A 20,015-nucleotide genomic window follows, 5' to 3' on the forward strand; every position below is an offset into this window, starting at 1 on the left:
TTTAAACACTTCCACATACATGACGCTGCCCTGCATGGCCACCATTCTGGGTGCTCCCCAGAGCAGGGTGTCTGATCCCCAGATTCTTGCTCTATGCAGAGGAACCTCCATACCCACCACTTTACAATTGAAGAAACGGAAACATGGAAGGAGCGGACACTTTGATGTAGTTGGTTCTGGAATTTGGAGCCACTTGCCCTCAATGGGAGTTTTCCTGTCTGCTGTTCCCACTGTCCAAAGTTGGGGGCATCTGAAGTCAGTCACAGGCCTGACTACTCTGTGTGCAGGGAGCTCAGCCTAGAGTGCAGACTGACTTTATTTTATATGCATGCGCGTTTTGTCTGCCTGCACGTATGTGTGTGTACCGTGGAGATCAGATTAGCGCATTGACTTCCTGGACCTTGAGCTGCAGATGGCTGCGAGTCACCACGTGGGTGCTGGGAATAGAATCCTGGTCCTTGGCAGGAGCAACCAGCGCTCTTAACTGCCTAGCCATCTCTCCAGTTCTGGGGAAGCTGCAGCAACCTCAGTGTTTTCTTGTACCCCAGCAGTACTGAGTCCTGTCTGCCTCACCCTGCCCTGAGGGAAGCCTGGAGATCAGTTCCCATCATCTGTCTCCCTCACCCTGGCTATAGCCACACTCCTTCAACTACTGACCAGCATCCTCAGCGGCTTTGTAAAGCCCTGAGCACATCTGCCTGCATCCTTAAGACCCTACCTCAAACATCTCCCATGAGGCCTTGCCCCACCTGCCTCTCCCACCATCTCACTCTCTACCCCACACTGCAGTCACCTGCCCGTTCTACTCATTCATCCATCCAACAGAGCTCTAAATATTTACTGAGCCCCAGAGTTGGCCAAGCAGGCGGGGCAAAGCCTCACAGGAGATCAGTAAGAAGCCGAGCCCTGAGGAGTGCTGTGGTGATTGTTTTCTTATGGTGGAATAAAATTCCATCATGTGGGTGTAGAAAGGAGTCCATGGGAGGAAAGAAATAGGCTTTTGGCTAGATTGTGTGAAGCCAGTTCTGGGAGAAAAATAATATAAAATAAATAACTGATAGATAAGATAGAAAGAATTTAAAAGGGGGTGGGGGAGAGGTAGGGTAATAGAACACATGTGATATGGGGGCAGAAAGAACTGTTGGAAGTAAAAGGACCCAAGGCTGGGGCAGGGAAATTGAAGATCAGTAGAAGTAAATTATGTATGAAAACACTGTAATAATTAAAAAAAAAAACCCTATTATTTTGACTGATAACAAAACAACAAAAGAAACGATGGAGGAAAGGTCACTTGAATGACCCAAAGCCAATGGAAGAAGCCCTGTGATTGTTATGTCTAAACCCACACTCCTGATGGGGGGAGGGAAGCCAGCCTGAAACCGACGTTTGTTTTACCAAATGCTCTACTAGGCTCCACCAGTAGGGGCGCTAGAGGGAAGGCTTCAAGGCTGTAGTGCGAAGAAAAGCTTGCTCTGCCAGGCTCCTCTCCTAGGGGGCTCTAGAGCAGTGGTTCTCAGCCTTCCTAACGCTGCGACCCTTTAATACAGTTCCTCGAGTTGTGGCGCCCCTCAGCCATGAAATCAATTTGTTACTATTGTAATTTTGCCACTGGAATGAATCGTAATGTAAATATCAGTTTCCCAATGCTCTTAGGCAACCCCTATGAAAAGGTCGTGCAACCCCTGAAAGGTAGCAACCCAAAGGTTGAGAACCACCGCTCTAGGATGGAGGGCTTGCTCCCTGCCTCCCTCCAGGTTCTGCTTTGCTCTGTCCTAGCAACAACTGCTGGGCTGGCTTCGGCCAGTGCCAGCCTCAGGGGGGCCAAGTTGCAGCATCTTTTAGCTTTTGATAAACCGCTCTGGCTTTCCCCTTTGCTGTCAGAACTAAGGGTGTGGTCACCTTCAGCACGGCACCAGAAAGAAAGGGTGGGCAAGAGTGGCCCTGCAGCTTAGCTCAGGTGCCTTTGCAAAGCTGGGACGCAGCTCCTCGTTTATATATTGTGGGACTGCATGTCCATATGACAGAAAGGCTGAGTCCCAAAAGTATTTCCTGTGTGGTTCTTCACTGGGAAGTCTCAGATCCTGACTTGGAGGTCTTTTACTCCCTCACTCAGCAAGTCAGTGATGTAGCAAAGTCAAGTCCCGATGGGCACTCAGGCCACACAGTCCTCAGACAGACCGTCAGGTGTTGGGTGTCCTGTGGGGCCCTCCAGCAGCCAGGACGGGTGTCTCAAAGGACAAGTGACCACAGAGAGTGTGGGTTTGCCTCCACATGTGTCACAGCACTTGCTACAGCCACAGACAGCATCTCACAGGACACCAGCATCCTGATACTTTCTGGGGACTGAGCAGCCTTACTCCAAATGCAAAGCTGGATGGGCCCTTTGGCAGACAGGTGTGTGGAAGTCACACTATCGAATGTGGTGAAAATTGCCATGAAATCCCAAACACCTGCCAAGTGTCGACAGCGCCAAGCTAACAGTGGCGCTAACAGGGATCTTTGGATCCCTCAGGCTTCAGGCAGGAGCTCTTACCATGAGCTCCTACCTAGCGTTGAGCTGCACCGCCAGATTTCTTTTAACTGTGTGTGCGCATGCATGCGTGCGTGCGCGAATGTGTGCAGGCCATGGTGCTCGTGTGTGCAGGAGAGGACAATCTGCAGGAGTAGTCTCTGTCTCTACTGTGTGGGTTCTAGAGATTAAGCTCAGACCATCAGATTTGGGAGCAAGGGATCTTCCTCACTGAGCCACCTTGCTGGCCCCCCCTTTCCTTTTTATTCTGGGACAGAATCTCACAACGTTGCCTAGGTAGGCTTAAATTTGTAATCCTCTTGCCTTAGCCACGTGAATGCTGGGATTTCGGTGGCCCTGCCGTTACTGGTTAGTTGGCAATTCTCTGCGGAGCTGGGGAGGTGTAAGCCTAGCACCCGCATAGAAGCTGGCATGGAGAGATGTGTCACTGTAACCTCGGTCCGTGCGGGAGGAGGAACACAGGGATTCCTGGAGCTCACTGGGCAGCCAGTCTAGCTGGCAAGCTCAGTGAAGAGCCTCAGATAAGATGGAGGGCTGGAGAGGTGCTTCAATCCCCAGCACCCACACGACAGCTCACAACCTTCTATAAGCCCAGTTCCAGGGGATCCGAAACCCTCTTCTGGCCTCTCTGGGCACCAAGCACACATGTGAGGTACATATATTAAAAATGTGTATATTCATATACATAAAGTAAAAATAGAGTGGAGGGGACAGAAGAGAATCCCAGATACTGACCGCTGGCCCCCACATGAGCTTTGCACACACACACAAATGAGCATGCACATACACTATACACACACACACACACACACACACACACACACACACACCACGATTCTTCCGTTCAAATAGCCACAAGGCAGGCATGAGTGCTCACGCCCAGCAATCCCAGCACTTGGCAGCCTGAGGGAGGAGGATTAAGAGTTTACGAGCGGAGTTGGGGATTTAGCTCAGTGGTAGAGCGCTTGCCTAGCAAGCGCAAGGCCCTGGGTTCGGTCCCCAGCTCCGAAAAAAAGAAAAAAAAAAGTTTACGGGCTATGGCCATGGCTCAGTGCATGCCTGATGCCTTCGGTGACTGTAGTGAGGTATGAGGTTATTTTTATCTGCAGCCTGGTCTTGACTGACATCAGCAGGGACCACTGCTAATCCTACTAATGAAACTAGGCTTTGGCTCCTTGGACACAATTGGTGTAGCGTCACCCAAGCAGCAGTCACACGGGGCTGCAGGGACCCTGGAGACCAAGGTTTATGGAGCCTGTATCAGGGCAGAGAGTGGAAACATTGATGCTGCCCCAAGACAAGGCTTCAAGGATGTGTACTGGGCTCCGGGTGGTCCTTAGAAGTCAGTCTGGCTGAGAAGACGTCTGCCAGGGCACTCATGTGGGCTGACAGGTGTACTGGTTGACTCTGGTGAAGACACTTCACTTGGGACAGCAGCTGCAGTTCAGCCACCACGTGGGTACAATGACCCACAACCATTTTCCAGGAGCCGCCTGCCTTTGCATTACCAAACAGGCAGTGACATGGGGGTGGGACAGGTCCCTGCTCCTTTCAAGCTGCCCCTGGAGGAGGAAGAGCTGCTTTTGAGTTACTAGGCAGGGAAACATGGAGCAGTCTAAGGAATAGGCTTTTGCTACCACGGTGGCCCTGGTTCCCTGGGTCAGTGCACCAACCTGGAGCTCTACGTTTCCAGATGTGTGAATTTCAACCCTACAGCCAGGAACTGGGAAAGCACAAGGCGGGCCCATCACCCTATCAGACACATTCTGGGTTGAATTTGGGCTTAGACTCTGTCCACCACATGACCGTATCAGCCTCTCCGTGGTCCAGCAGGCAAAGCTGGGGGACGGCCTACAGAAAGTGACAGGGGTGGCCATGGTCCTTCTGAAGAGCAACTAGACTATATACAACAGAGCCATTAAGAAGGCTGGCATGCATTCTCTCTCTCTCTCTCTCTCTCTCTCTCTCTCTCTCTCTCGATGGAACCCACAGCCTCACATAACAGGCGATTGCTCTATGACTGAGTTATATCTCTAGCCCTTATCTGGTCTTTTTCCCTTTTCTTCTCTCTGTCCTTCTCCTTCTAAGGCAGGGCTCACTGTGTAGGCCTGGCTGCTCTGGACCTGGCTGCATGGGCAAGGCTGACCTCAGATTCAAGAGACCTGAGAGACTCAGAGACATGCCAGCTTTTGCTGGGGCTAATGGTGTGTCCCACCATGCTTGACTAACTGGTCATTCTATAGTGAGAATCTGCCCGGGAACAAGAAGGGGCCAGGAATGGTGGTTCATGTCTACAATCTCAGCTCTCAGGAGAGGAAGATAGGAGGATCAGGAGTTCAAAGTTATCGTCAGCAAGTTCCAAGGCCAGCCTAGACTATGTGACATTCTATTTCAAAATGAATTAAAAGCCTAGCAGTGGTGCTACACGTCTTTAATCCTACACTTGGGAGGCAGAGGCAGACGGATCTCTGTGAGTTCGAGGCCAGCCTAGTCTACACAGTGAGTTCCAGGACAGTTAGGGCTACACAAAGAAACCCTGTCTCTAAAAACCAAAAAGGAAGAAAGAAAAGAAACTGAGTGTGATGGCTGGCACCTGTACTCGGGGCTGCTCTGGAGGCTGAGGTGAGAGGATCACTTGAGCCCAGGGAGTGGAGGTTTACACAGACGACTAGCAAGATTCTATCTCAAAGAAAGAAAGGATCAAAGGATGAAAGGAAGGCATTGGTGGAATGGAAGAAAGAGAGACAGCTCAGAGGTTAAGAGAGGGCATGTACTGCACTTGTAGAGGACACAGGTTCAAGTCCCAGCACATATATGGCCGTTCCTGTCTATTTGTAACTCCAGTTTCAGAGGAACCGACACCTTCCCTGGCCTTCACAGGCACCGGCACCACATACACACATGCAGACACACATGCAGGTAAAAACTCTCTCTACACACACACACACACACACACACACACACACACACACACACAGAGAGAGAGAGAGAGAGAGAGAGAGAGAGAGAGAGAGAGAGAGAGAGTTTTTTAAAAATCTATTTAAATGCTAAATAGTGCATCTACATGGGGATTGCAGCCCTGTAGCTGTTTAGGCTAAAACAATCAGATACTATTTTGGGCCTTCCACATTGGCACAGCTCCCCCACCCCCACCCCCAGCTTGATAACATCCACGGTTGGCAAATGCTCAAGAAACCTGACATTATCCTCAGATGACACATATCCTCGTATTCGTAGGAATATAAGCAGGTGGAGACTTTCTGAACAGCCACTTGGCAGTCTGTGCTTCAACACGATCCCTAGTCTTTGACCCGACCCTCCTACTTCTCAGAATGCATCCCTCAGGGACATTCCCATAAACCCACAGGCCGAGTTCAGAGGGGCAGCAGCTGTGCCAGTGAAGACTGGAAGCCAGCCAGCCAGCCTTTGATAGGGGATGAGCTTAATAATTCACGCCCCAGCCATAAATGGAATTCCCCAGTCTTCCCTTTCAGTTTCTAACAAACACTGGCATCCAAATGTAATTCCCCTTTCACGATCTGACCACTGCACGGTGGAGACAGGATACGTCACCTGTCCGGCTGGTCCAGCCCAACCCCACACATCCTTCCCATGCACATCCGGTCTGGGAGCACACCTGCCATGACTGACGCCCCAGCCCAGGCCAAGTCTTCCATGTCTAAACCTCCTCTCATCCAGCAGTCTCCCACGTGAGCCATCTGCTCCTGCTCTCTCCCTGTTGTAGCTGCTTCCCAAGAGAATATCCAGAGCACACACATTTCCCCCTAGTGATTTAAAAGACCCAAGAGGTCTATCTGTTCAGTAAAAGCAGACAAATAAAAGGGAATGCAGAAGGGGTTGGGGATTTAGCTCAGTGGTAGCAAGCGCAAGGCCCTGGGTTCGGTCCCCAGCTCCGAAAAAAAAAAGAAAAAAAAAAAAAAGAAAAAAAAAACGGTCCCCAACTCCGAAAAAAGAAAAAAAAAAGGGAATGCAGAGATGGAGCACAGTGGCGAGCGAAGGAGTTCACCGCCAAGCCTGAGAACCCAAGTCCCATGCCTGGCACCTATGTGGTGGACAGAGAACTGACTTCCACAGGTTATCCTCTGGCTTCACTCATGTCCCATGACATCCATGTACACACACACACACACACACACACACACACCCCACACACGCATCACACACGTACACACACCACACACATACATACACACAAACCACACACACACCACACCACACACACACCACACACACATACACAGACACCACACCAACACACACATACACACACACCACACACACATACACACACCACACACATACACAGACACCACACACACATACACACACACCACACACACATACACACACATCACACACATACACACACCACACACACCACACACACCACACACACACATATACACACACCACACACACATACACATATACACACACCACACACACATACACACACCACACACACATACACACACACCAAACACACATACACACACACCACACACACACCACACACACATACACACACCACACACATACACAGACACCACACACACATACACACACACCACACACACATACACACACATCACACACATACACACACCATACACACCACACACACCACACACACACATATACACACACCACACACACATACACATATACACACACCACACACACATACACACACCACACACACATATACACACATCACACACACATACACACACACCACACACACATACACACACACACCACACACACACCACACACACACACACACCACACACACACACACCACACACACACACCACACACACACATATACACACACCACACACACATACACACACCACACACACACCACACACACACACATACACACATCACACACATACACACACCACACACACACCACACACATACACAGACACCACACACACATATACACACACCATACACACACATATACACACACCATACACACATATACACACACCACACACACACCACACACACACACCACACACACATACCACACACACACACCACACACACATACACACACACCACACACACACCACACACACATATACCACACACACATATACACACACCACACACACACATATACACACACCCCACACACACACACACACACACGCACACACACACAAAGTGTTTTGTTTTTTTTAAAGGACTGTGGTGCTGATATCTGTGATGATGAAGATGAACTTCAGAAGAGAGATGGCGCAGAGCGCTCAGAGCACTGGCTGCTCTTTTAACTCTAGTTTTAGGAGACCTGGTGCCCTCTTCTGAACTCCACAGGCACTGCGTGCGTATGGCGCACAGGCATATACTCACACTCTCAAATACATAAAAACATTAAAAAAAAATCACACCGAGTGAAAAGAGCCAGACTGAAAAGTCTGAATGCGGGATGATCTCACGTGTCTGAAGTATCCATGACAGATAACTGAGAGACAGAAAGATTCTTGGCCTCTAGAGACTGGGTCAGTGAAGGGAGGAATAGGAAACATTTACTAATGAATCCAGAGGTGTGTGTGTATGTGTGTGTGTTTTCTGTGTGTGTGTCTGTGGTGTGTGTGTCTGTGGTATGTGTGTCAGTGGTGTGTGTGTCTGTGGTATGTGTGTCTGTGGTGTGCCTGTGGTGTGTGTGAGTGTGCGTGTGTGTGTGTCTGTGGTGTGTGTGTGTCTGTGGTGTGTGTGTGTGTCTGTGGTGTGTGTGTCTGTGGTGTGTGTGTCTGTGGTGTGTGTGTCTGTGGTGTGTGTGTCTGTGGTGTGTGTGAGTGTGCGTGTGTGTGTGTCTGTGGTGTGTGTGTCTGTGGTGTGTGTGTCTGTGGTGTGTGAGTGTGCGTGTGTGTGTCTGTGGTGTGTGTGTCTGTGGTATGTGTGTGGTGTGTGTGGTGTGTGTGCATGTGTGTGTGTGTGTGTGTGTGTGGTGTGCGTGTGTGTGATGAGTTTGGAATCAGGTATAGGTGCTGGTTTCACAGCAATGAATATGTTTTATGCCATCTATCCATGCCCTGGTAGCCCAGGCTGCACTTTACGACATTCCTCATCTTTTTTTTTTTTTTTTTTTTTGGTTCTTTTTTTTTTTTTCGGAGCTGGGGACCGAACCCAGGGCCTTGCGCTTCCTAGGCAAGCGCTCTACCACTGAGCTAAATCCCCAACCCCGACATTCCTCATCTTAAATGTTAGGTTTACAAGCACACACATACACAGTGATCACTACTGTGCCTGGCTGAAGGGTTTTAGAATGGTTCTCTGGGGCTGGAGAGACGGAAGAGCACTTCCTGTTCTTGCAAAGGACCAGGGTTTGGTTCATGAAGGCTCAACCACCTGTCACTTCGGTGTCAGGGAATCCATCCCCCTCTTCTGGCCCCTGAGGGAACTACACACATGGTGCACTTCCGTACACGCAGGCAAGATGCTCAAATACGTAAAATAAAGTTAAATACATTTTTTAAAAAGTTAAAATACTTTCTATCTGGGCACTTGGGAACCTGTGTCTAGTGTTCTAGGTGTGTCTAGTGTTCAAAGCAAACATGGTTATGAGATCTTGTCTCAAGAAACAATCAAAACTAAGGGCGGTGAGATGGCTGGATGACGAAAGGTGCTTGCAAGCGAGTGACAATTGGAGTGTGGTCCACGGAACCCACATGGGGGAAGGAGTGGGCAGACTCCTAGGAGCTGTCCTCTGACCTCCGTGCACACATGCTGTAGCATGAGTGCTTCTGTGCTCCCCTCCCCCACCCACAATAAATACGTGTTGGAAAGAACCAGCCAGGTGGATAACATGGCTAACCTTATAATATGTGAAAGAGAAACAAACGAGGACTTATAAGAGGTGGTGCACATCTTTCATCTTGGCCCTAGGGAGGCAGCGGCAGGTGGAGATCTGTGAGTTTGAAGCCAGTCTGGACTACACGGCACGTTACAGGTCAGCCTGGACTCCAGAGTAAGACCCTGTCTCAGAAAGAGAGGGAGCCCGGGTCATCTGACAACCCTTGGTCCTGCCATAGCGTCCCTGCTAAATCACACAGTGGCTTCCCAGCACGATTCAAAAGCACTCCAGACCTCCACCTCCCGGTCAGCACCCCGTGCTCTGTGCCCTGCTGGACCACACAGCTGCCTCCACTCTCTCACTCCGTCTCCTCTCACAGTGGTGTTTTTACTCCTTAGATGCCAGTGAGCTCAATCTAACCTCCAGGCGACCTTCCGGCTAGGGAATACTCCTCCCTCAGACCAGAACCTCCTTTCATTTCAGCTCCTATTATGGGAGCCTGTGGAGTAGCAAAATGTTCTAGAATGCTAAGGATACAGACTCGAAGTACATAGTACTTAGTCCCCGCAGGGCTGTCTTCCTCCTCTGTGATCTCTTCCACGCATGCACGCACACTCGCGCACGCACACATGCACATCTGTTGGCTCCTTTGTCGCCATCACGTTTTGTTTCTATCCACAATGCCCCCACTGCCATATGATATATTCGCTGTGAGTTTCCACACTAGAGGACAGGAGCTCTCTCTGGTCTGTATACAGCATCCTGCTGGTGTCTGGAGCACAGACCAGCACACGATAGGTGGACAACAAAGAAATGAAGTAGGGCGTGGTGGCCCACAACTTTAGTTCCAGCAGAGGAACTAAAGGCAGAGGTAGGTGGATCTCTGTGAGTTCGAGGCCAGCCTGGTCTACACAGTGAGACTACTCTGGGGAGGAGTCGCACATACACACTCAAGTGAAGACAAAAGAGAAGAAGAGTGGATTACACAGCATCACTGCACGTAACATGATTCCATTTTTGCAACAATAAATAAAAGTGGTAGATACATAACTGGGTGTGGCCATGTGTGCCTATCATACCACTTGGGCGGCAAAGGCAGAAGAAACAGGAATTCACAGTTGCCCTTGACTACATGATGAGTTCCAAGACAGCCTGGGCTATGTGAGACTTAGTTTCAATTTTTTTTTTTTAAATGTGAGTTAATGAATTTAAAGAAAAAGACTGAGAGATTGCCCTATATCCTGGCTGTCTCTGCGGTGTGAGACCATGGCCATGCCAAGCCATACTGAGTGCTCCTGCTAATCCCTCCCATGGGTATCAATTTGTGTTGCGCCTTTGAACCAAGGCAAACAAACGGCTTGTGTTTTTGTTTAGGTTCTGTAACACTGGAGGTTGAACCCGAAACGCAGAGCCAAGCTTGTGCAAGCCAAACGTTCTACCGATGAGCTTGCAACTCCTCCGGTCACATCATAACTTTCGATAACATGTAGGAATGCAATTTTGATATGTATTTTATGCAAAATAAAATAACGATAACACTGTTTTTGTTTCAAGGCAGAGTCTCTCTGTGTAGCCCTGGCTGTCCTGGAACTCACTTTGTAGACCAGGCTGGCCCCAAACTCAGAGATCCTCCCTGCCTCTGCCTCTTGAGTGTGGGGATTAAAGGCGTCACCACCACACCCGGCTATACTGTTGTTGTATAACACAGTTAGATAATCCATGCCTGCAGCAAACTGATTTTGTTTACTGTTTCGTTTGGAATCAGGGTCCAGTCCAGACTGGCCTTGGATTTGCCATCTTGTCTTGACCTTCTTAGCACCAGAATTCTAAGTATGCATCACCATGCCTGGCTATGAGATGAGGTTTTGTTTTTGTTTTTAATTTTTATTTTATGGGTAGGGTATTTTGCCTGCGTGTATGCTGGCACCATGCCTGGTGTCAGCAGAGGACAGAGAGGTTAGTGGGTATCTTGGAACTGCAATTATAGACAGTTGTGAGGCACCATGTGGGTGGGTGGGAATCGAACCTGTGTCCTCTGGAAAAACAGCCAGTGCTCTTAGCTACCTCTCCAGCTCCAAGATGATGGTTTTATAAGCGCACAAGATCTGCTTATGGTAATATTCCTTTCCATCTCTGCACTACCTATCTAACTTCCTTAACACATCAATTTTTGGAGCTAGAACAGCAATACAGCAGAGTATTTAAAAATGCCAGTCTTGGGGACTTGGTGCAGTCCCCGGGGACAGGGCTGGATAAAGACCATAAGCAAGCTGGAATCAGCTACAGTGCTTGTCTGAAGAAACACCGTGTGCCTGCACATGCGGGGATGGGCAGCAGCTCCACAGACCCCTGGGAGAGCCACCTGTTCCCTGTTCCACATCAGCTCACGGGGCACACCCATATCCTGATATCCTAAGTGATGTGGACATTGTCTTGGTTCTGACAGCATGTGTGTGGATCTCATCTCTTTACCAGTGATGGCCTTCCGGTTTGGGGTACACTGAGACTCAGACAGGCATCTGCCTGTCTTGCAGGTCACACAACCCTAATGAGTAAGTTCAGCCCAAATCAGGGTTACCTGAGCCCACAGGCAATGTTCTAACACCCTGGGACCACAACATCAGTAGTGAGCTCCTATGTGCTATGGCCTACTCCCATTTGATGGCTGGACAGATGGCCAAGTGGTTAAGAGCACTGGCTGCTCTTACAGAAGACCTGGGTTCAGTTCCCAGCACCCACGTCAGCTCACAAATCTTCCCACTTAATTCAAAGTTCCACGTGTGCATGTGTGTGTCGGGGGTGGATGAGGGATATTGTACTACTTCCAAAGGGGAAACTGAGGCTCAGAGTGATATGGTGGCTTGCCAGAAATCCTACATGATCCCCTCACCCCCAGGCCGGAAGTTCACTGGCCAGCTACTAACCACTGTGCATGCCCACTGTCCTGGATGCCACAGTGGACCTCAGACTTCTATCAGGCTCAGGTTACTGGCTGCCCAAGCGGCCCTGGGTGATGGAAGCTTACAGCTCTGTCAATGTAACACCCCTTGACTGAGGTCCTAAGGCTCCCTGAGGCAGCTCACAGCATAAGACTATCAAGAGCTCAAGGCCTCAAGGTAGGTCAGGGGGGAATGTCTTCATCCAGCCAAGGATGGCTGGTGGAGTAGGCATAACTGTCAGAGCTTAACTCCTCGCTCCCTCAATCCAAGCCCTCTGCCTTCTGATGCCGGCCTAAGATGTCTGGTATACCTTATAGGTCAGACCTGCACTGTGGAGACTGTGTAGAATGGCCCAAGGTGAGGCAGCTGGTGAGGAGGTTAGCAAGAGGGCAGGGATGGGACTGGGGAAGCCATTCTATTAGGGGAGCGCTTGTCTAGCATGCATGGGGCCCTGGGTTTGATTCCCCAATGATGGCCTAAGACTCAAGATGGGCAGCTGCCTGTCTGCAGGTGGCCAACCTGGGATACATGAGACCTTGTTGAAGGGAGGAAGGAGGCGAAAGAAAAACTAGGGCTGACGTTACAGCTCAGCAGCTAACAGCACAGCCTTCTCTTGCAAAGGAGCCTGGTTTGGTTCCAGCACCCTCACGGCAGCTAGAAACATCTGTATGTCCAGTTCAGGGGGTCTGACGTCTTTGTCTTCTTCTAACCTCCATGGACACCAGGCACGCATGTGCTACATGGACATACATGCAGGCGAACACTCACGTACATAAAAATAAATCAATCTTTGAAAAAGAAAAGAGGGGCAGAGCCTGAATCCTTGGCACAGTGGGAATGGAAGTCTCCAGCAGTGGTCACTGGGTGGGATAAACGGATGGGATTTTGAGAACAACCAAGGATCCCTGGCTGAGGTCAGTGCATCGGGTTGCCTTCCGTCCAGAAGTCATTCGCTGGCTTGCGACCAGATGATGGGATGCCCACTGTGGCTCACCCAGTCACTAACCCAACAGCCTCACTTGCACTTGAGGTAAATACTAATCCTTCCTCCACTGTGAGGCTCTGAGGATGGGGCACTGGGACAAAGTCCTGAAGGAACATTTGATTGGCTACAGCAACCACTGTCCTGGTAGCCTAGGCTTCCTAACTGTCTGCTGGGAGGTTGGCAAAGGATGTTGCCTTGGGGGCAGACACACCTGGCTGCACCCCCGGGAAGTTCAGACATATCCCTGTGTCGCTGGGCTGCAGGCCTTGCACAGACAGGTGGGTAGGGACGCTCCGGAGTTAAGTAACAACTGGGAAGTTGCCAGCACATGGTGTGAAGTCAAGCAGGGGCAGCTGCTGCTGTTGGGTGATCTAGCAAGGACGCCCACAGGGCTCTGCAAGCATGGCCACACCACAGCAGGCAGCACAGACTCGGCAGGACCCAGTCTCAGCCTCCTGGTGCACCCAGCCTGCTTCTCTACAGTTCCCTCTGTAAATGTCGACAGCTGCCCTGGCCAGACACCGAGGAAGCTGTACTGCATCCTCCTTCTTGCCCTGACTTCCCAGGAGCCATTGGGCCCTGCAATCACCAGGCCCTTCTTCCTCTAATCTCTGCTGCACTCCGGCCCTGGCCCCATTATCTCATCTACAATCTCGGGCCAGCCTATCCCCGGCTCTCACTTGAACCAGCTTGACCTGCTGGTTCTGGCTCCTTTATCGGCCCAGTGAGGGCAAGGCCAAGTCTGGTTTGCTTATTTCAGGGTAAAGCAGAGATCCTGGTAACAGTAGGTGCTCAATAAAAGCCAGCTGGATGGCACAATCTGACCAGGTTGGCAGGCGTAAGAACAGTAACAGGATAGGTCACAGGAAGGGGCACCTCTGCCTCCCAGCCCCTGCCCCAGGTCTTTCTTCATTTCTGCTCTCAGCCATGCTACGGGCCAGGAGCCCTTCTCTAGTTTCATAAGAAGGCAGGGTATACAACAGTGTTGAGTAATTTGCCAAAGGTCACATGGGTACTGTACTGCAGAAGCAGGACTAAAGGGTTTGGCTGTGCAGGAACTAGATACAGTGGTCCCAGGTACCAAATCCCTGCGCTTACCTCATGAAGCCAGAGCCACCAAGATGAAGGTCAGGCTGGAAGCTCTTCCTTCTCTGAAGGGTGCCTATTTTTGGGGGCTCCATTCAAAGGAAACTCCTGGGGCTGATGCCGTGGGCCAGTGTGTAAAGCCTGATCTATAGGTGTTTGCACACATTCACAAACACTCTTAGACAGAGGAGCAGGCTGTGGACACAGACCCTGGGGAATCTGACCCTGGGTACAGGACCAAAGCCTTGGCCCTCCTTCCCTCTGCCCAGGCCCCCCCTTTTGGGGATTCAGGCCTAAACAACTACCTACTCTGGGGCAGAAGCTTTTAAACCAGCCCTCTGGCTCAGGGGACCACGCCTTGGGGCTTGCCTGCAGGCTGAAGTGGGGGGACCAAGCAGTCAGGACTCAACCCCATGCCTTCCTCCTCAGGATCAGTTCTGCTTTGTGTGGGCTTCAGAAAAGGCTTTGCTCTCAGTGAGGAAAAGTTCTATCGTCAAATAACTTCAGAGACTCAAAGCCCGGAGGGATAAGTGTCCTTGTGCCAAAGTACACTGGTTGTGTCTATCTGTATGACTTTCAGGGGTTCCAAAGTAGGAAATTCTGGCTTGGGAGAGAGAAGGGCCAAGTCCAATGTCAAGGCTGCCCTCACTGCAGTTCCCTGTTCTGCACATCAGCTCCTCTTGTCTCTAATGACTTCCCTCCTGGTTTTCTCTGGACTGAAAGACAAAGCCTACAGGGTCAGGGATGGGGCTCATTAGCAGTGTTTGTCAGTATGTATGAAGCCCTCAGTTCAAACCCCAGCACCTTCTATAAACTGGTGTCAAGTGCCATCGGATACCGGTAACTGGAGACGGATCAGGATGACCGGGGTCATACTCAGCTACAAACTGAGTAAGAGCAGCCTGGAGCTGGTTGTGGTGGTGCAAGCCTTTAATCCCAGCACTGGGGAGGCAGAGGCAGATGGATCTCTGAGTTCCAGGCTAACATGGTCTACAGAGTTCCAGGACAGACAGAACTATACAGAGAAACAGAGAGAGAGAGAGAGAGAGAGAGAGAGAGAGAGAGAGAGAGAGAGGGAGGGAGGGAGAGAGAGAGAGAGAGAGAGAGAGAGCGCACAAACGCAGCCTGAGCTACTGAGGCTTCCACACATGTGCACACACAGTCAGGAACACACACACACACACACACACACACACACACACACACACACACGGGAAATGGAGAGAGAAAACAGTATGGTCTTCTGTGTCTGACAAGCGACCACATCAGACCCTCTCAGGTATAATCCTTGCCATAGGGAGGGGAGAGAGTGGGGTTTGGAGTAGAGAAAAGACCCATCCGGAAACTCCAGTCCAGGTTGGTCTGACTCCAGAATATTCTTTCCACTCTGACCTGGCTCTCCCCCTCCTCACCTTCATCCAAGCTCTTCCCACACACAGGCAGGCCCAGCTGGCTCACCCAGAGTGTCTCACTCTTAGAGGCTCCACCTCTGTAAACCTGGTTTCCTTTGCTCCTCACCTCCTCACTTCATCATTCCCCCTTTTTTGTGGTGGTGGTGGGGGCAGTGGGGTGGGTTGGGAGTGGGGTTGAGATATGGTCTCATTATGTAGTCCTTGCTGGACTGAGATTGGCATTGGTAATCCCCCGCCTCTGCTCCCTGTCTGCTGTGATTACATGCCGTGGGCCACCAAGAAGTTATTTTGTTTGTTTTTTGTTTTTTGTTTTTTTTTTTTTTTTTGGAGTGAGTTTATATGTGTCTGTGTGGGTGGGGGACAGACAGGTCTTGTCCTGCAGCCTAGGTTACCCTTAGACCTATGCTTTCCCGCCTCTGCCTTCCCTGTGCTCGGACGGCAGGCGGGCACCCCACACCTGAGTCCCTGTATGCCCCTGCTCATCACTTCAGGCAGCATGGCCCCTTCTGGGAAGCTCTGAGTGCTGGGCCAGGGCCTTTCTTCTGAGTTTGCTCCATCAGAATCTACTTGGCCTTGGACTGTGGGCATTTACTTCTTGGACCCTAACAAGGCTTTAAGCTCTCGAAGGGCAAGGTCCCTTGTTCACGGAATCCAGCACAGGGCAAAGCACATAGTAGGTGCTCCACAAGCACCTAATGAGAGCTCTGTTTTGTTTTGTTCTGTTTTTTAAGCTGGTTTTGCAACAAGGTCTCAAGTGACATAACCCAGACTAACCTCCAACTTACAATGTAACAAAGAGTCTTCCTGCCTCAACCTGTCAAGCGCTGGGATCACAGGTGCACCACCATGCCTGGTTTATGTGGATTTGAATCCAGGGCTTCACAAACGCTATGCAAGTACTCTACCAAACACAGATCTGCATTCCCAAACCCAAACAGACAACTCTTGGTGCCTGAAGTGTGCCAGGCCTCCCTGGTGGTTCTGTGCAGGCCGCAGACCTTGGTCTTGGCCTTGCCTCCTGCACGAAGCCTCCTTTGACTACTTCAGGTTTTTACCTGATACCTACTCTATGTCACCATCATTCACTCATCAAACCTCTGCGCCCAAGAGGAGCATCCTGGGAAAACACAGGAGGTGACACAAGGCTGTGACTTTCCTCCCTAGCCCCAGGACACTCGGGGCAGAGGTTACTGGCATACCTTCAACCTTTTGCCTCTTTCTTTTGCACTGGCTGTGATCTGGCCCCACCTTCCCTTCCTCCTTCCCCACCACCTATCAGCCGTACCCGGTTGATGAGCTCGCCAACCATTCCTGTCCAGGAACCATTGGGCTCAGGTGCCCCGTACAGTCCGTCCTCCACCAACCGCAGGCGATACCGGAAGCGCAGCAGCTCGGCCAGCTCCCGAAGCATGTCCACGCAGAAGCCCTCAAAGCGCTCGTTCCCTGACAGGGCCTGGAAGTTGGGCCGGCGCATGACATACGGGTTCTCCTGGGTGGGCAAGAGAAAGCAGGGGTCAGAGTCTGAGGCAGGGACCCTGAGGCCCAGGGTCATCTGCTAGGGATGGACAGTTGGACAGTGGAATCCCTGCTTGCTTGCTTCTTCTGTTTGTTATTGTGCATTTATGACATGATTGTACACATTCGTGGAGCACCACAGGTATCATTCCTCAGGAGCTATCTGCCTTGATTTTTTTTAAAAAATCTATTTTATGTGTATAATATTTTGTCTGTGTATACATGCCTGTTGCCAACCAAGGCAAGAAAGTAAGGCTGGATCCCACAATCCTGAGTTACAGATGGGTATGAGCCCCCATGTCGGTGCTGGGAACTGAATCCCTCTCTTTTGGGAGCAGCCGGTGCTCATAACTGCTGAGCCATCTATGCAGCCCTCCTTGCGTTTGCTCACTGTTGTTTTCTAGAGACAATGTCTCACGGGCCCGGGACACTCAGTGTAAGGTGGGCTGTCTGCCCAGCACGCCCCTGGGGTCTGCCTGACTTTGCTGCCCAAGCACTGGGATCACAAGCCGGACTGAGCTGCCTCTAGGGCCCTGTTTGTGATTTTTTTTTTTTTTTTTGAGACTGGGTCTCATGTCACCCATGCTGAACTCAATGAATAGACAAGACTGGCCTTGAACTCCTGGTCCATCTGCGTCTACTACCCAAGGGCTCACACTACAGGCTACACACTACACCTGGCTGTTGAGCGTATTCCTTTAGAAATGCAGGTCCGAAAGCTGAGGGGTTTGGGGATGAAGGCAGTGGCTCTGCCAGCCTCTTATCAGACTGTCACAGGGAGACAAGTGACTCTCTACAGCCAAAAAGCTCACTGGGCTCCACCCCCCACCCAAATGCCAGGATCAAGGGGGAGCTTCAGGGGAATCCGACTGGGGCTTGCATCGAAGTAGAACGAAATTTTCTAAGATTCTCTTAGGACACGAATTACCCAAATTATCCCTATCGCACGCACAAGTACACACACGACCAGATTCGATGCCACCAGACAGCCCTCGCTCTCTGTCGTCGCATACATGGGTGGTTTCAATTTAGCGTTCTCCATATTTTTTTCACACAGCCAGTGGTGAGTCACTACACCAACTTTACCAATGTGCCCCAGGAGAGTGTCCCTCACCAGGATTTCACTGCAGCCTGAGCTGCCTCGAGGCAGGCAGGCACGACATGCCAGATGGTGAAACTGCAGAGAATTTGGAAGCCTGGATTGTTTTGTAAAATCTCCTGATTATGAATGTTAGCGAGTCATTCAAATTGTAATATTGCTTTTTTTTTTTTTTTTAAGGCCACACGCACACACCTGCCAGTTTGCAATGCCCGACCTTTTACTATGTGCGTGTTCTTTTGATTGGTGTCCTTTTGAGATTTTAAAATTTTATGCAGAAGAGTGTTTTGCCTATATGGATGTCTGCATACCATATACATGCCCGGTGCTCAAAGAGGTCGGAGGAGGGCGCTGGATCTCCTGGAACTGAAGTTATGGAGGATTGTGAGGCTACCACGTGGGCGTTGGCAACTGAACTCGAGTCCTCTACAAGAATAGCCAATATGGTTTGGTTTTTGAGACAAGGTCTCACTATGTAGGCTCTGTGTGTGTGCTGTGTGTGTGTGTGTTTATGTGGGTAAAAATGTCACACACATAAACACACAGCACACACACACAGAGAAGACATGTAAAGGTCAAAGGACGCTCTACATAGTCTATCCCTCCTTTCTCCTCCTCACGGGTCTCAGGGATGAACTTTGCTCCTCAGGCTTTGGGACAAGTGCCTTTGGTTGCTGAGTCCTCTCATCAACCCCAGGTGATTCGGCCTTAAATTCTCACAGAAGTCTATATTAAAGGAAGGGTGGGGTTTTTTTGCTTTTTGTTTTTTTTGTTTTGTTTTGTTTTTTAAGCTGGGGACCGAACCCAGGGCCTTGCGCGTGCTAGGCAAGCTCTCTACCACTGAGCTAAATACCCAACCCCTAAAGGAAGTATTTTTAGACTGTTTTTTTTTTTTTTCTTTGCAAAGCTGGAGATTGAATCTAGGGCCAGGGCAGGGTAGACAAACCAGCACTAACTCTAAGGCAGGCCTCCAGCTCCTCACGGGCAGAGTCTTGAAACAAGGTCTCACTAACTTGCCCAGACCCCTGCAGACCAAGGGAGCCTTGAACTTGGGAGTCCCCTGCCTCAGTCTCCCTAATAGCTGGGATGAAAGGCCTGGGCTTGTTTTTAATGCACATGCACTGATGTCCTGAGAGCAGGTGGCAGATGTGGCTATCCTATTCCACTGCCCCCCTCACTTTATCACCCCCTTCCATCAGCAGGTGGCCACCTACTTCTTGGTAGCTGGCTAAATTCTGGAGCCCCAGCTTTCAGAGCAGTTCTGAGACCTCCATGTAAGTAAAGCCAAGGCCGGCCAAAAGGAGGACAGATGAGTCAGGGATTGGAAGCCAACAGGAGCACCCATGGATATTCAGGCTCTCTTACTTCTTGGCCAGCCACCTCTTGGTGAGCTCCAGTGGGAACAAATTGATAACCACCTAATCAAGCCTCAGAATCATAAAAAGTAATAGTTTTAAGTCTCGGAGTTTGGGGAGAGTTTTTTGAAAAGCCATAGACAGCCATTCTTCCCAGGAGACCAGGTTATACCACAGGCCCATGCGCTCAGACCACAAAGCTGAGGGCCAGTGGGATAGAGGGAGGCTGGGGCTTCTCTCCCTCCCAAGCTGCTTCTCTAAA

At 50.4% G+C, this 20,015-nt stretch overlaps 1 protein-coding gene across 5 annotated transcripts in view; it reads right to left on the reverse strand.

The window, feature by feature from the left end:
- The window catches only part of Grik5 (glutamate ionotropic receptor kainate type subunit 5), a 62,034-nt gene that overhangs the window by 19,877 nt on the left and 22,142 nt on the right, over positions 1-20,015 (reverse strand). For all 5 annotated transcript variants that reach the window (XM_039095322.2, XM_006228382.5, XM_008758889.4 and 2 more), the window contains one exon: positions 17,070-17,273. In XM_039095322.2, coding sequence (XP_038951250.1) covers positions 17,070-17,273 — 204 coding nt within the window. The remainder of the gene's footprint in view (positions 1-17,069; positions 17,274-20,015) is intronic.

The sequence above is a fragment of the Rattus norvegicus genome, chromosome 1 (genome assembly GCF_036323735.1).
Source record: "Rattus norvegicus strain BN/NHsdMcwi chromosome 1, GRCr8, whole genome shotgun sequence".
In the NCBI taxonomy this organism is placed as follows: Eukaryota; Metazoa; Chordata; class Mammalia; order Rodentia; family Muridae; genus Rattus; species Rattus norvegicus.